Genomic DNA, 18,460 nt, shown 5'->3' with positions numbered 1-18,460 from the left:
GACAGATGAATCATTCCTGAGTATTTGCAATTCTAGCACTGCTCGGCTATTTGCTGGTACTGATTTACCGAGAGCTTCAAAACCATCAAATCAGCCTTCTGTTACCCTAAAGCTATTTAATTTACCGTATTTATTATTTTCATCCAGCATGTAACGGGAATACTAAGCGAGAGAAGATTTAATTCAATTGCTACAAAGCATATGTCAGTACTAAGCCTATTATAGGCGCGATATCCATTGCTGATATAGTCTTGAAAATTTTACATTACTGATGTAAAACTGCTGATTTATTTTGCAAGCTAAGCTATCGCCGAGAAGATTAAAGCTACTAAATACTGACCTCCAATTTCGCTACTCCTCGATTATGATTAATAAACACTTTCAAACTTATCAACGAATCTCTGCAATTCGAGTACTTTCAATAAAATGCAAATGTTCTACAGTTAATGAATGAGATACCTATTTTCTGTTGCCCACCTACCAGTAGGCAGCTTTCTACTTATTTACGTATGATATTATATAGTTCGATTGCTTCCAGAAGATTGTATCAGTCTAACTCATCAAGCACTTAAGCACATATTCGGCTGCATGGTGAGTGTTAATAGAAATATTCATATTTATATATAGCGACATACAATCAGGCTACTTCTACAAATGCATAGTAATAATTAAGTAGGCTATCATATACATGCCTACGCATATAGAGCTACCTAGTCCTACTCGTTTCAATAGGATATACTTGACGAAGTAGATATTCATTTTTTACGGCAGTATTAATTTATTAGATACTCTTATTTTACCTGTCAAGTTATGCAATCAAATTCATAGAGAAGCATGCATATTAACTATATATGACAAGACAAATATTTCTGATACATAGTAATAGTTCAACAGGCACCTGATATTCATCTTTGATACTATGCAATCTGCCGGACGAAAAATATATACGCTATCTTACTTTGATTCAATAAGCAACACCTCTTTCTATTACATGATTATGACTAAAGACGCACTCTTCTATTTACCTATAGTGTTATGCAATCTACGTATTTTAATATTATGGATATCTGTCATGATTGATAGATAGACTAGCAACATGGATAGCCAATAAAATTTAAAAGACTCTGTTTATTTATATATTATTCGACGTCAGAGATTTACTAATGCCATGGAGGTTCCACAAGCTATAAAAAAATCAGCTAATAAGAACAACATGTAAATAAATGGAGTAGATTATATATTGATCCACATCCAAAGTTTAAATGAAACAGTTGTTTTTCCATGCAAAATACCAGATAGGTATAACATACAACAGAAGGTATTCTTTCATCCTAAGTAGTTTATTCGAATTGAATAGACCACCATGTCAAGCAATGAAAATGATCGCTACTTATTGCGAAAATATTGGAAAGAAATTAAAACGGATATGAATGCGGATAGAGTGGGTGATATTTTATATTCACGAGGGGTCTTGACTTCAGAGAAATATCAAAAGATGCGAGGGCAAACGACTAATTGGGATAAGAACAATTTAATATTAAATAACATCAGTAATAGCGATAGTTATGCATTTGAACAATTTCGCCATGCCCTCAATCAAACAACTCCTCATCTTGCTGGAATATTTTCCCAATCTCATGCCGATTCTGGGCTATCAACAGCAATCACTCAATCTATGCCGAGAAATGATAAAGGTAAACGTATAGAGAAGATTCTTTTCTACTCTGCAAATTAAATGTCACTGTCTACTGGAAGGTAGACAGGATAAACACGATTAATCCTTCGATATTCTATATTGAATAGAAGAGCTGGTAGTTCATGGAGGTGTACCTGATTTACCGTCTCACTTTGTTCAACGAATTGCTATGCAAGATCAAATTAGAGCTCAATTAAACCAATTAAGAGATCAATGTGGTTGGGTTATTCTTGTTGGCATGGCAGGGTGTGGGAAAACTGTTTTGGCTAGCCGAATTGTAAGAGAAGGCCAGCTAATAGAGCAAGTCTTTCCTGGTGGTATAACCTGGCTAACATTAGGTAAAATTGTTTATAGAATTATTTTAAGCCAATCCTAAGCTATGTCATGATGAATTTAAAATTTCAATCATTGCACAGAAATAGTATTAATTTTCAAAGATTTTGCAGTATCAAAAATGATAAGCAATAACTATGCCGTAATAGTAAATATGATTGACTCTGACGGCTCTAATAAATATAAAATGATTAGTTTGATCAACCTTGAATCGTATTACTTAATAGTAGGCTAAAATTATTCCAAACGTATTTCTCTATATTTATTTACTGTCATGTCAGATTGAAGTTTCAAATAGAGATATAATAAGTAAAATGGATAAGTGCTATGGCTTATACTAATAAATTAGACAAATAGGTTAGCTAAAAGGCAGTATAACACTTCCATAGCCGTACTAAATTTTAAGTTTCAATTAGCTCAATATCCATAAAAACACAGGCTAGATCCTGATGGCTTAATCTTTACAGATTAACTAAGATTCCTGCACTTTTGTTAAACTACTAAAATAGATGAATAGGCTAACTTCGGGCAGTATAGTACTTCCATAGTCATATTGCACTTTATATTTCAGTTAGTATCGTATAATATATACTTAAGCTAGATCCTGATGGTTAAAGTTTAAAGATTAGCTAAGATTTCTACGTGTTTATTACGCTACCAAATTGGATAAGTAGGGCAACTACCAGGCAGCAGAATACTTCTATAGACATTTTAGATTTTAGATTTCAAGTAGGTCAATATCTGCTAAAAAAAGTAGACTAAATTCTGATAGCTCTAGCTTTATTAATTAACTAAGATTTCTACATTTTTATTATCACGCTGGATTTTTAATCTTAAGTAGCCGTGATAGCTAGTAAAGAATTTTCAGTAGCTCTAAAACCTACAATAGAACAATCTAGTTCACGCTTATTTATCTTAATCCATTACTGGTAATAAATAGATCAAAATTCTTCACAGATATAATTTTGTATTTCCAATGCCTTATTTAATTTTCATATTTCATATACCCTTGCTGCTAGTAATGAGGTAAGATTAGATTCTATTACCATTTTGCGACTCAAAATTGATTAAAAATTGCATTGCTTAAACTCTCACATATTACTGTTATTACGCAAAGATTACAAATACCAACAGTATAATATCAAAAACAAATAATAAATAAGTAAGAGATTGGAATTAAGAAAGCTTAATCTATTTTAATAGCTATAAGGATACCACAAAATTATTGAAATAGTTTAAAGAAAAACTTACAATTACATCTAGATTTAAATTCGCTCATAATTATTAAGCAACAATTATAGAAGAACGATAGCGTGATACTCGAAAATTAATTATAAGCATGAGATCAGATCTATGCCACATTAATCTAATTGCTATATATCGTAAGATTATTAGGACAATTTAAGGATTAAAGTATGCTGTTATTTTCATGAATGTTGATATATTGACGGAGATATAGAGATATACCTTGATGTCTATGTTCACAGCATATAGCCAAATCTAATGATCAATTTAACACCTAGGTCGGCTATCATCGAACGAACTACTAGCACGATTGCAAGATTTATGCATGCTGCTAGATTGCAAACAATCACGGCTGCCAAATACCTTAGATGGAGTTCGAGATCACCTTCGTCGTCTAATATGTAGGCTAAATCAACCCATAGATATAAATTATTTATATTATGGGTCGTTTCTATAGCATTGTATAGTATTTACTCATAGATTAAAATATTATCATTAGTGTCTTAATTATTTAGCTGGTAATAATTTTCAAGCAATTATAGTGGACGCTACAAATTTCTTTAAACTGTTTTATAAGGATAGATACTACTTTAATTTTATACCAAATTGAAATTGAAATGGCACATCACCTTGCATAGCCTTATGATACATAATTAATTAACATATACTTGGCATAAGCAGAATGATCCTCGTTTTCATTTTAATTGATAGATGAACAGCATCCAAGAATGATCTTAATCTTGGATAATATTTGGGACAGTAAATTAATCAGTTACCTAGATCTCAAATGCCGTACCTTAGCAACAACACGAGATAGTACTACTGCAAAGAGAATTAATTCTCCCTGCAACATACTACAGATTGAGGTAAGAATTCAATTTAATTGATAGCTTGAATAGTATTATCAATAAATATAAAGTTGATACTGGTTGTTTGTTTACTATCATATATGACATTCTGCGATTAGCAACCACCTTTGCAAGTCAATACGCCAAGATTAATCGAACAATTCTACCTATACTTACTACAATGTAGTAGATGCCATATATATCGTTATTTCTCATTTATTATTATAAGTCCTTATACGCGTATAGTAGTTAGAATCTTCCTGCTTATTGCCAAGTGCATATAGTATTGTAATACATACCTACAAAAATGTAGTAAACATTGCATGAGACATCTCTCTTATTCATTGCTGAATGACTTTATTGCAATTTGAGTTTTCAGCTATTACGCAATTATACTGTAGGTAACTAGCGACTGTACTTATACTTATAAAAACATACTAGGTATGATTGAGCTATTGTTATCACCTTATCAAATAATTTTTAACATGTACATGTAAAATTTTGGAAAATGTTCACGCATTTAGATATCTCGATCGCAGTTAGAGAGCTTTCGAGCTAACTTATAAATGCACACACCCAGTAGTACCACTTGCACTTCTAAAAACTCACCAGGATTGGTTGGAGTTCTTGCTCACTGCTATAAGGTTACCTCTATCAGAGTTTCGGTTCCTGTTTAAATTTTTTAATGAACATACAGACTTTTGTTCATACGAATAAGCTATACTTTGACCATACTTTGGCATGCAATCATAGTCTACGTCAACAGTATTTCATGCTGGACACGATTTATATTAAAAATTCATTTCTAAACTAGAAACGTCGTTATACTGCGTGTCCTGTTTGGAATAAATATCGGCGCTCAGCATCTAACAGGATGATAACTATAAGCTAATTTATATAAAGCAAGAGCTTTTCTGGATTTCTATCAAATTATTCCAAACTATAATTTCGATTTCGCCATCTGATCATTAAAAAAACATACGTTGTTAATAGTCATGAAAAATGTTGATATGTAGTTATGAAAAGTGCACATAATTGATAATTAATGGTAGCTTATTCTCATGTTTATATTGCTGGCGGCATATTTTAAACAACAACGGATAGCCAGGCTTTCATATCGCAGAAGCCAAAGCCGTTCTTTCTTCTTGGATTGGAATTCCTTCTATAGAACTGCCATCTCAGGCTAATAGTTTAATTTCTAAATGCAAAGGCTTACCCTTGGCTATATCTATTTTCGCATCGTTGCTTTCAAAGAACCCTCATCGCTGGGACTACTATATTTCACTATTAACAAATTCAACTCCAAATCATCTCCGTCTAATCTATCAATCTATTCATCATAGCCATCAATTAGAAGAGGCTATTCGAATCAGTATCGATAGCTTGGATGCTGATCTACAATCATATTACTATGATTTGGCTGTGTTTGAAAACGATATTCATATTCCAAGTCGTGTCTTAAATCTATTATGGAATCAAGATATTGAGTTAGTGGAAGATAAAATGGAAGAATTTGTAGCAAAATCGTTGGCTTTAACATTTAAACGCGATGATAATCATAAAAGGTTTATATTACTCAAACAAGAATTGATTTAAATCTTATCATCATTCTAACCGTCATGATTATAATTTAAAACGATATGCTCCGTGCAGTTATTGCATAGTTGCTCGTATATATGATAATACGGCACAATACTATAAGATATCTAAACTTCACTTTATTCTTCATTTATTCTCTACTCTAGCTATATTATTCACAATTTGTTAATGTTCTACTTGAAAGAAACCCACCCTAACTTATCCGCTATACATAATCGATTAATTGACCGATACAGTGCGTTATGCAACAACCAGTGGCATCTACTTGATGATGATGGCTATATTTATGCACATCTTGTTCATCATTTAATCCATGCCAAGAGATTGGACATCGTTTGTCAGCTACTAACTGATCCATTATGGCTCCAATCAAAACTTGATCACAATAAATTATCTAATTTATTAAACGATTACATGCTAGTGCAAAAGACATTCAAAGATAAGGTGAGACAAACTGAATTATTTTATAAAATAATCGATTGATTCCTGTTCCTATTTTATTGGATTGGTTTTAATAATTTACACTAAATTGATTATCGTACCTCGCAAAATTAATCAAATTTACGAATTTATCTGTTGATATTTATTCCTATCATTGGATAATACCATATTAAAGGTTTACTATTGAATGGAGATTCTGACTTCAGAATATAATAATATTCTTTCAAAATATCTACTTGATATCTATTTTTATCAATAGAAATAGTCTATTAGTAAAGATTGTGTTAGATGCAATATCTACTTAGCGCAATGAGTTTTATTCCTTGGAAATAACTAGTTTAGCAAGATGCATTACCTTCTTGTATAAAATAATCTATGAGATATCTGGTCTCTTTCTTAGATAATCTTTACCATCTTATGAAATGATCTCTTCGGTATCCATATCTACCCATAGATAATAATGACTAGTATAGATACTGAATAGAGTATCCTTTACAAGATGAATTACTTTTATTCGTCAAAACGATGTATGAAAATATCTAACTTCTTCTTTAAATAATCTTTATTATTCTATAGAATGATCTCTTTGGTATTCTTTTCTATCTATGTTACTAATAAAGTCTATAGAAATTAAATAGTGTATCATATGTAGATAAATGAACTACCTTTTTCGAGAAAATGATCTATGAGATACTTAGCTTTTCTAACTGTAATAAATGTATTATTAATCACGATCTACTTAGAGCATTTTCCTTAGGAATAATTATTTATGATTCGTAGGAGTGGTATCAAATCCAGCAATATTATGACTTAATAAAAGAGAATACCGATATTATTACCGGTAATAAGCACTTAGATATAATCCAATTAATACTAAATCGATGTCAGCAACCATCAATAGTCGATGAAGCTCTTCAGATCGCTCAACGGCAAAATGAACATCCAGTACAGTTCCAATGGTGGTAAGTTATTTAAAATAGTAAGATTTTTTTGGAAAAATTCATCAATTAAAAGTTATAATAGATAGATAATTTAGAAATATAGACTTAGAATAATAAGCTAAATCCAGTGGAAAGATTTACGTAAATCTGTTCAATCGTATAATATCCAATTTACAAATATGGGTATAAAACAATTTGATAACGTTCACACTTGATAATTTTATGGCCAATTCAGAAAAGAGAATGAAACTGCTTCGGTTAGAGAAATTTTTACTGATACCTCATGTTTCTAGCTCGCTATTACTTAGAAATTAAAATCTAGAGGTAGAAAAATTCATCTTAAATTTAGTCAGTATATACCAAGACCAATGAAGTAATTGAGGATCAAAGTTAAAGAATAGTTTATTCCCAGGAAATGATCATTTAGTAGTAGGAAATATAGTAAGTAGTATTTGTTTTATTTAACAATTGAGCCAGAATGAGCCAAATAATTAGGCGTTAGGGATCGGTTAGTATTTATTATGTCAAGCCTGGATCGATAATATAATTTGAGTATAGGATCATAATCAGTTCATAAAAGTAAGTACAAAGACTTTGCATTCTTTCAATAGAATTAAAGGAGGGGGAAATTGATCGGCCTTGACATTAAACACAACCATTGCAATCAGTTTAGATAAGTCTAGCTCTTAAACTATTTATTTAACGTATATTGTACCATACTCATTAGATAATCTTAGCTAAGAAAGCTGCCTGGTATATGATCATTTACTATATTCTCGTAGGGATGTGATTCTTGTAAAATTTGTAGTTTTAGAAATGCATTTATAGCTAGTAGCTATAGATACTTTAATGTACGAGCACAACTTTATTAAACTAGTTTCGCATCAAAAGTATTACTCGATTCATCGCCGTATAAAGAATACATATCATATATATACTGTCTCTAAATATATATTAATCTATTAAATAATATGACATTAAAATTTGGAGGTTAACTAAGATATCTCTATCAGCGAAGCGGAAGGACATTAACTAGTTATTATTTGCATCGCATTTACAGTATATTGGATGAACATTTGTTCATAGTCGGTAATTATGATTTGGTGTTAAGAACGTTCTGTAGTTATCTCATAGATGAAATTTGTATACTAATTATTGGCAGTAATCAGCATCACTATCGACTTAATGCGTGGCAATTATCCGTCAAGACTCATAACCAAAGTATAACAGCTTGCCACTTTTCCAACCACGATCAGTATGCTCTAGCTGGTCTGGACAATGGTGATATAAAGGTTACATATATGATTAGTCCAATATCTAGTACAAGTTTGAATCCTGATAACTTTTTAAATGCCGAACATAATTCAACTTGAATTAATAGATTTGGAATTGCGACAATGCAACTTTGGAAGCCTCTTTAAATGGTCATGTTGATAGCATAACTGCTATGCTGATATCGCCCGATGAAAATAGCCTTATAACAAGTTCACTAGATGAAACTGTCAAGGTTACAATATAGCTGCTATTAGCAATTAGTTTAATCTAATTCAATACATTCATTATTTCTAAAAAAATCAAGTTGGAAGACCTTCTCAAATACCGTACAGTATTTATCGGTATATCATAGTTTATATCTAGAAATTTTTACGAGATATACTATAGATAAAACTTATGTACAGGAGTTGAAAATATAGATATACCGCAATAGTTAACCTATATGCTAGCTCGTTCCTAGCATCATAAACAAAATCATTCCATTCCTATAATACAGCTTTGATAGCAAGATTAAATAACATCCACCGCAATTATTAGGACTAAATAAGTCATGTATTCTCGATATGCTACAAAAGTCATAATAAGAATCTTAGATAAAAGCAATCCGCTCTTATTGCATTCTAATAGCTTAAATTTATTCACACAATACAATGAATGCAACAGATACTGATTAGCAACATAAAATTTGTAACAATATCCCGATATTTAACCTTGAAGGTGATAATATCAATCATTGGATTAATACATTTCCATAACGTTGATTACCAATATAACATAAAAGGTTATCAGGGTATACATAACATATTTTAGATATTCTGATGTACAAGTGCTAGTAAGAACGGTATGTCTATCTGTTTTATTCCTTTTAGTGCTACTTAAGTAGTTTAGATTACTCATACCATGTAATAATTAAAGTATATAAACTAATAATATAAAACTTGCCATAAATTCCCAGTATTGAAGCTTTAAAAATGACGATATCAATCATCGCATTAATACATTTCCCCTCCATGTCTACTAGTATTACATAAAAGTCTGTCATGGCAAATAGAACATGTTCTAGATATTCTAATGCAATAATGCCAGTAAAGATTTAAGTCTATCTACTTCGTTCCTGGTTAATACAGCTAGAGTAGCTTAGATTATTTATTCTATGCAGTGAACTGCGACGAATACTTGCTAGCGCATAAAATTTTGTAACTTGTGAATTCAAAAACTTTATCGAGGCACACTGCCATGATTAACTTACCTTTTGATGCCATTGGTCGCTTTATTAAACGGCTAATTTCATGTCTTCTTTTATAAGATTTGGGATATTCATTCTCAATCAGTAAGTATAAATTATATAGACCATCATGAACCGGTTTATTGGTGTCATATAGACTGTATTGGCCAAAAGATAGCTTCATGCTCAACGTTTATCATGGTAATCCATTGTATTTATTTTCATTACATTAGAAATATTTCTTATAATACTACTTAAAGGGATAAAGCGGCAAAGGTCGACATTAATTACAGTAATAACCCTAACTTTCTTTCTGACTCTTTTAATAATCCTTTACAGATTTGGTTAGCTAAAACTGGCCACCATCTAGCCACCATGCACGGGCATAATGGAAAAATTAAACACTGTCGTTTCTCATCTTCAGGAAGCCTTTTGGTCTCATGTGGCGAAGATGGATATGTAAAGGTAGTTTTCTAATACCAAAATAATTTTTTAGCATCATTGCGCCTTCACTAATTACGTACTTTAGCCTTCGATAAAAGTATCACCAATTCAGTTTTCGCAGAAATATACTAACAGGAGTACTTTCAAACACGACATTTTCCGTCAGGTATGGGATCTAATAACCTACTCTGTAAATCAATCAATCATTTATCAATCCGAAATGCCATTGTGGGGTCCACTTTCATGTCATTTCCTACGTGATGATAGTCAGATATTATGTTCCTGTTTGAGTTATCTTTATATCATAAAAGTTGAAGACGGAACGGTGCATAAAAAGATCCCAATGTCAGAGTTGGCCAATTCGTTAGAAATATCACAAGATCGATATTGTGCCGTTTGCATAGCAAATGATGTGCAGGTAAGGCAACATTGATAGGCTATTTTAGCTGGAGAAAGATTTTTGTCACGTAAGGTTGTATATATATTTGTATGTTTTATTTAAAATGAGTAGCAAGAGCCATATTAGACGGTAGCTGAGTTAAAGGGTTATTAGATAGATCCACAAAGATGCCCAAGCGATCCGCTTGAGTTAGAGTTACATTATCACTCTTAATGATAAAGCCTATTTTAGGCTTGCCTATCTAATACAAACCCAGAAGGCTAGTATAATTTAGCAAAATGTCGACATAACAGACCAAAGGAAGAAGTCTTTCTGCATATACAATACACTCATAATTTGATTCATCATAGATAACGATAAAAATTTTAGTAGTTCATGGATTAATTCATCTTACTCTGTAGATCCTAGAAAAACTAAGAGATGCTTATTGAGATATTCATGAATTAGAAACAAACCAAAGATTGAAAATCTAATAGAGAAACATTTGGTTCTGTAGCTATAAAATACAATTAGCACGCAGAGAATTTTCTTATCTATTCAATTAACTTTAATTCGTCTTATCTACTTCCTTATCTATCTTATCTTAAGCAGCAGAGCACTGCATAATACCGCTTAAGCAATCTCTGTAATAAGTAGTTTACAAATCAAGATCAAGCACAATATAGTTTATATAATTATTTAAACCCTTCTCGAAAATGTCGCGCATTAGCTATTACTAGATGCATGTATGTCTACGCTAACATTTCTCACCTCATTCATATTCTAGATATGGGATTTGCAGCAATCCAAACTCGTTACAACTTGCTTTGGACATTGTGATCACGTCAATTCTGTAGCTTTCTCTCGCGATGGTAGTAAAGTTGTCACAGGTTCAGATGATGAAACTCTCAAAGTTTGGGATTTCTTCAACATCCCATCCGTGGTTAATCCCTCATTAAAACCAATTTACGATTGCCAATTCGAGGATAATAATAATCCTCTCCTCTATGTTATGGATAAAGAAAACAATTTACTGGTATACTCATTTTCTTTTCGACAAAATATCATTACTAATTAATTATAGTCGTATTTGAGAGCTCTTAATTATCCATATGGACAACCGACAACATAAAATATCACCTTTTGTGTTTTTCATATCTTAGGTTTACTATGGTTTAAAAGCTACTCTAAAAAAACGAATTAAAATTGAAACTGGCTCTGTAACGTGTTGTAAATTGTCTAGGGATTGCCGATGGATTGCTATTGGATGCAGTAATGGCCAAATTATAGTAAAGCAGCTTGATTAGCATATTAACATTTCTATTGTTATATTACTTCAGCAGAAGACGGCTTGAAATTATTTTAAAATTAACTAATCTATACAGAGCTATTAAAGCTACGTAATTTAGAATCTAGCTACCTTTAAAACATAGACTTAGCTTTTTATAACGTATTACTTAAGTTATTTGCAACCGCTACAGTAGTATACACTAACGATGATTTGGCGTCGAATACTGTTCTAAATCTTTCTTCCAATGATCATAATCAGTATCTACCAACGAGCAACCTGAATGTCATCATCTGGTCAGTGCAACACTATGAAGATGAAATTCGACAATTTTTATTCAGCAAAGAGGATACCATGATGATTGCTCTATACGGAATAATAACGCAATGCCCAATCTATGTTAGTTCTATCCAAATTATGTTACTTGCATAGGTTGCACCATGATAGGATTAAGTTAAAAACAAAGACTATCTGCTCAGATCACAATATATGAAATATAAATTGAATGCAAGTTAGGAAAGTTCCAAATCGTATCAATTCGTATTGCATACTTCCATTCAATCATAGTCTGATAGTGTTAGCTCTCTTGAATATGCACTTATCGAAAATATGATTCACTACTAGATGTAGTGAAATTAATGTGTTGTTCATTCTAGGATTATTAGGCTGATCATTATTTCAGTGTGCATTAGGATTACTTTATAAAAATGTTAGGTTTTATTGTATTACCGATATTATATATATTATTAAGATTTAATATCAGTCAACATTTAAATCAACATATTTCTTATTTCAAAGCTTCGATGAATCGCAGGCGTGATAGAAATTTGAGGCGATATACTTTATTCATACCTCTTTTATGGATTTAGAGACAGTTCTATTTATAATTCTTTACTGAATCAACAGTATGACAGGCTTCAATTCACATCTTCGATTTGTCTAATATCTGTCTCCAAATTAGATTCTAGATACGAAGAATGGTCAGTTACTTGCACAACTGTATGGCCATATGGATAAAATTTCGTTTTGTAATTTCATAAATCACGATGAAAGAATTCTATCAGCCAGTTACGATGGTTATATTAAGGTAAATCAACATGTTACTTAGCTTTTTATGCAAAAGCTGCTATCAGTAATATTATGCCATATTATGGATTGTATTTCTTTGATACAAAACTGATATCTGCATACTGCTCTTATAAACACTTTACTTCCTTGTTGGATTTTTACTTCAAGACTTGGCATCCGCGAACTGGAGAAATGATACTTGAGATTCAAGGTCATCAAGGCATTATTTGGTCTTGCTGTGTTGCTAAAGATGAATCATTCATTGCTACAGCATCCCATGATTGCCTTGTTAAGGTATACGGTTGAATAAAGTACTATTAAATTAAATATACAGCTTAGGTCGGCATTTATATTCGTCAATTTCCTTCAGTTGGTCACCGAGAACTCCTTGTCTTTATTATTAGATGAGCAGAAGCTATTACTGCATATGCATTAGTAATGCTATTGCATAGAAGGATTCCTCCTGATATTATTAAAAAATCAATAAAGTGTGCTATTGCTATTTAAACATCACCTACATTGAGAATACTAAAACTTACGATTATGCATGGGATAAGATCAGGGAACACAATCAAACGTAAATTTTAAGCCAATTTTGAATAATTAACTTAAAATTTATCTCTCGTATCTCTTTATATACTAGTTAATATTTATTAAATTAGTTACAGATTCATTACTAAAGTTTAAATTTAGTAAATGCAGTATAAATCTACATGCTATTAACTGATTATGTAGCTCAATATAACATCTTTAGACATATATTCATATTATATACATTTTTCTACCCTGCCCACTTCAGTTTGAAGTACTGCATAGATAAATTAGCACACTACGTTATTATTAGATCGCTCATAGCGACAGATATCCTACATTAAATTAATAACTGTATAACATTAGATATAGATCAATTATCGTTACTTTGCAATCCTTGTTGCTTCATTAGATCATTTCGAGCCTATTTTAACTAGTGCTTAACTTGACTATAATTTTCAGATATGGTATAACCCAAGTTTACGGTTGTACCAATGTTTACAACATGGCTATAGCGTCATGAGTTGTGACTTCTCATCGGATGCCAAATTATTACTAACTGGAAGTGATACTGGAATTATTAAGGTAGGTTATCTTATTCTATTATTATGACTATTCTAGTTTGCGATATTTTACTACAACTGCTATCTGCAAAAATGCCATTTTAACCCATTTGACATTTCCTAATAGCTATTTTCACTTGAAATATAGATATGTAGAAATCGAATCATGTATTGAGTTATAAACATGTATTTTAATGGCTAGAGATTATGTTCAATTTACGTTGTACATAGTGCAATATTGATTGTCATTCATTGACTTAATTTCATTAGGTTTGGAATATCTCTTTGGCTGTGATAATAAAACAATTTGATAGCCTTGATAATAGAGAGATATTAGCAAGTTATTTTCTATCAGGTTATTGGCTAGACGAAAATGGTAATCAGCCATATTTTGTAACAGTTAATGATAAGATAAACTGGTATAGCCTGGAAGAAAATACGATGGTCCAACAATTTTATTTATATAGTGACTGTGAAAGGCTATTATGGACTCATGATTTTCGAATTTTGGTTACAATAGATTGGAAAGGAGTATTATACATTATAAAAAAGGTTGATTCAAGCTAGATTGAACATAAAATATAACGGGAAAGGTAGCTTGATTAGATAATTACTACAAACATAACGATATACCTAGAATAAAAAATTAAATTTTATAAATGTAGACACATCACTAATCATAGATAACCCTGTAGTCAATAGTACAAAAAAAGTACTCGTACATTACATAATGTCTCATTGATTCCAGAACATTTAGGTTACATACGCATTAACTGTCTGTAAATCAAATGTCTTGCAATAAATTTTGTTTTTCACTGTCAGAGGTAAAATTGAGTACCTTAATATTGAATAGTAATAACCGATGATTCATTATTTCGTGACTAAACTAGCATCATAAGAGGAAAAATATGAAAGCAGGGGATCAACATGAGTGCTACTCAAATAATTCAGAGTAGTACTCGATAAGATTTTGTAAGCCAAACTTTGAATAGCTGATTAAACTCACCGTCAATTATAATTATCAGTAAAATATTACAAAATAGTTATATTACGCTACCTAATTTTGACTTTCAAGTAGTAGAATACTCTTGATATAAGAATCATAATAAGTGTCTTACATAATTTGATGCTTTAGGTTTTGTTGAACACTATCTAATTGAAAATAAATGATTAGGTATTAAAATCTAGATCACATCCTACTATTAGTAGAAGAAGATAAACGTTTACAGCTTTATGACACCATATGATGTAGACTCCAAAAATATCCACATAACCACTAGCATTATATGTAGGGTCGCGAAGCAGTAAAAAGATTTACAGCTATCTTATACCATAGGACGTAAAAAGGCTCATAAAGAATCCATATAACTATTAGTACTACAAGGTGGCCATAGCGAGATACTATAAAATCAAAATTTACGATAGGGCTGCTTGATACTTAAACTATTGTGATTTTAACTTTTTTTATTTGATCACGGATAGCGTTTATTTCAGCCATTGAATCCAGAGCTCGGATATGATCCTGACCAAGCTGTTTTACTTTAGTATCATGAGCTCTTTGCAAGTATCGTATTGCTTCATCAGAATCACCAAATTTTTTATACAACAACCCAATTTCATGTAGAGTATAAGATGTTTGGACATGATCGTCACCGAAGCTGTCTCTTTTAATTTTTAATGCACACTGCAGATACTTTAACGAATTGATATAATCGTCCTTTTCTTTATAGATGATTCCAATTTGATGATATGTATATGCAGCACTAGCATGATTTTCACCAAGTTGTTTCTTTTTAATTTCCAACGATTGATTAAAAGATTCCATGGCTTGGGAATAATTTTCATTGGCTTTATATAATAAACCAATTTTATCTAGTGTATAAGCTACATTCATATGTTGTTCACCAAGTTGTTTTATTTTGATTTGCAATGATTTCATTAGGTTATCTTTAGCGTTATCGTAATCATTTTTCGCCATATAGACTAAGCCAAGTTCATCATAGGTATAAGCTAAGCTAACATGCTCGTGACCTAATTGTTTTTGTTTAATGTTTAAAGCATTAACATCACATGACATGGCTTGATCAAGATCTTTAACTTGGCGATAAATACGGCCCAGTGAATGCAATCCATCAGCTACTTTAAGGGCATTCTCACCCAAGTGCAATTTATAAAATTCAATAGCGTTCTGAAAGTAGCGTAAAGCATCATCATATTTATAATTTTCACGACAAATATTACTTATCGTCTCGTAGATCATAGCTACATCGAGGTTACTTTCACCAAGTAGTTGTTTTTTAATTTTTAATGCCTTGTTAGCATGCGTCAAAGCTTCAGTAAGATTACCAGTTTTACTAGCTACACGTCCAAGCCATAAATATGTTTTAGCTACATCTAGATGATTTTCACCTAGATGTTGCCTTTGCAATTCAATTGCTTGCTGTAAGTATTGACGACTAATATCAAATTTCCCAATTCGACAATTGGCTTGACCGATAAGCTGTAATGTCTTACCAATATCTTCTTGTAAAGTGTTTTGATGTTGTCGTTCTAATTCCAGTGCTTGATGAAAATTATTAAGAGCGCTATCATAATCATTCATTTCCATAATGATTTTGCCTTTTAATTTAATGGCTCGACTAAATTGATGCCGCTGGTTTTCATGGATACCTTCATTGATAAATTTTTCTGTCGTTGATGATGGTATCGAGGTTAAGACTTCATCGACGTAGTCTTTAGCTCTAACCATATTAGCTAAATTATAATAAATGTGACTTACATTTAAAATGACAGAATTAACTAATTGTCGATGGCGATAATTGTCTTCTTTTCCATCATGGAGTGTATATACATTGAGGTAGTTTCGAGCCATTTCAAAATGTTCAATTAAAGCAATATTAGCAAGAGTTTGTTGAATATTACGACGATCATAGTAAAGCCTTTCGCTATAATACTGGAATAATTTCTCGACCACCACTTGATCAACACCTGAATCTTGATACTTATGGCGTATAACTAATTGTAACAAACGATGGATATTATAACAGTTCCCATTCCAACTCATCAAGCAGTAATCATGTAATAAATCGAGAGCAATTTCAACGTCGTTCTCAGTTACATGGAGTATTCGAACACCTAATTGAACTAATAATTCACGGCTAATATTATTAGGTGATAAGTAAGCAGCAATCGTGCTTAAATCACAAGCAGTAGGATTGATACAACTAACTTGTGAGATGGCAATTTGCCATGTTGTCTCCACAGTGTGCTCTACAACAACACATTGATCATCATTTTCACTCAAGTATTGCTTATAGGATGACGATGGCGCTTCCTGTTGCCATAAATTTTGATATAAACTTTTAAATTGATCCACATAAGTTGTAATGCTAATTTTTTTCCTTCTAATATATTGAGCAGCTTGTGCAAGTGCTAATGGTAAATCACCCAAGATATCGGCAATATTATCCCAAGCGTCATCATTCTCTATCGGTTGATGGGAATGACCATGTGGTTCTACCACTCGATGTAAAAATTCAATCGATGTTTTCCGATTGAATATATCTATTTCAATCATATCATCCCAGCTACGATGACGAGATGTTAAGATGATATGGCCAGTGCGCATCGTTGGAATATACTTGTTAACCATTTTAACACGATGAACATTATCATAAATTAACAGCCATGGACCTATTAATTGTTGATCTAAAGCATCTTTGCTAACTTCAATAATACGCTCTAATAATTGTGTATCTCTAGATTGGCGTTTAAGGGAATCTGATGTTAAATCATGGCGAATTGCTGGTGTCTTTTGATATTGTTCCATTAACGTTTGCAATGTATGCAGTGTTGGTGGAATACGATGTGAACCATCAGACATAGAATCAACAATTCGTTGGCCTAACTTGACCATGTCATTTTGTAATGAGATTTCATTTTCAGCATTAAGCCATGCGACAATATTATACTGCTGAATATTGCTATGGGCATAATGTAAAGCTAAGCAAGATTTGCCAACACCTCCAATACCAACAAGGGCTGCCATCCCTTGATTTATAACATCGGGAGAATGCAATTGTTCGTCAATACGTTGTATTAAATCACGTCGGCCGGTGAAAAATGATACCTTAGGAGGCAAAGAAATAATCCATGGCAGATCCTTCTGCCGTTCCTGATGCATTTGGCTCATATTGATGACGAGTCGAGTCGTTTAGAGTATTCAAGAATAACAAATGACCACCACAAGTTCTATTTAAATGGAAAAATATATGCCAATTAGCAATTACATATGGATAGAAAGGTAACGAAATGAATCAAATACTTTTAATCAAGTCTATAGTCGATAGACAACTCTTTGGCTAAGTAAAAAGATGATGGATAATATTGCTTGATCTGGTACTGCTTCCGTAATTAAATGATATATGCGTACAAGGTACAAATGTAAATAATCGTAGTAACTGTGAAATACGAATGAAAATACCATTAGATTAATCGAATTTGTGGATAAACTGCATAGGGCATTGAAAACATTATCCAATCTATCTAGTCTACTTTAACAATATACAATTAGAGGTACTAGCG

The 18,460-nt window shown here is 31.8% G+C and overlaps 2 protein-coding genes across 2 annotated transcripts; one reads left to right on the top strand and one right to left on the bottom strand.

Annotated features, from left to right (window-relative positions):
- Positions 1-1,363: 1,363 nt before the first annotated feature.
- Positions 1,364-14,443, top strand: TRIADDRAFT_58541 (uncharacterized protein; the record flags this gene model as incomplete). Its single annotated transcript, XM_002114706.1, has 16 exons — positions 1,364-1,694; positions 1,804-2,034; positions 3,986-4,140; positions 5,227-5,687; positions 5,868-6,165; positions 6,943-7,107; positions 8,485-8,610; positions 9,685-9,708; positions 9,943-10,068; positions 10,214-10,465; positions 11,214-11,462; positions 11,590-11,715; positions 12,676-12,801; positions 12,951-13,076; positions 13,776-13,898; positions 14,147-14,443. 16 exons carry the CDS (start codon positions 1,364-1,366, stop codon positions 14,441-14,443), a joined length of 3,216 nt encoding a protein of 1,071 aa, XP_002114742.1.
- Positions 14,444-15,314: 871 nt separating this feature from the next.
- TRIADDRAFT_58540 (uncharacterized protein) lies at positions 15,315-18,068 on the bottom strand (the record flags this gene model as incomplete). Its single annotated transcript, XM_002114536.1, has 1 exon — positions 15,315-18,068. The coding sequence occupies one exon, from the start codon at positions 18,066-18,068 to the stop codon at positions 15,315-15,317; it is 2,754 nt and encodes a 917-aa protein (XP_002114572.1).
- Between the last annotated feature and the right edge of the window lie 392 nt (positions 18,069-18,460).

The sequence above is a fragment of the Trichoplax adhaerens genome, genomic scaffold, assembly GCF_000150275.1.
Source record: "Trichoplax adhaerens TRIADscaffold_8 genomic scaffold, whole genome shotgun sequence".
NCBI lineage: Eukaryota > Metazoa > Placozoa > Uniplacotomia > Trichoplacea > Trichoplacidae > Trichoplax > Trichoplax adhaerens.
This window is presented reverse-complemented; position numbering and strand designations above follow the sequence as displayed.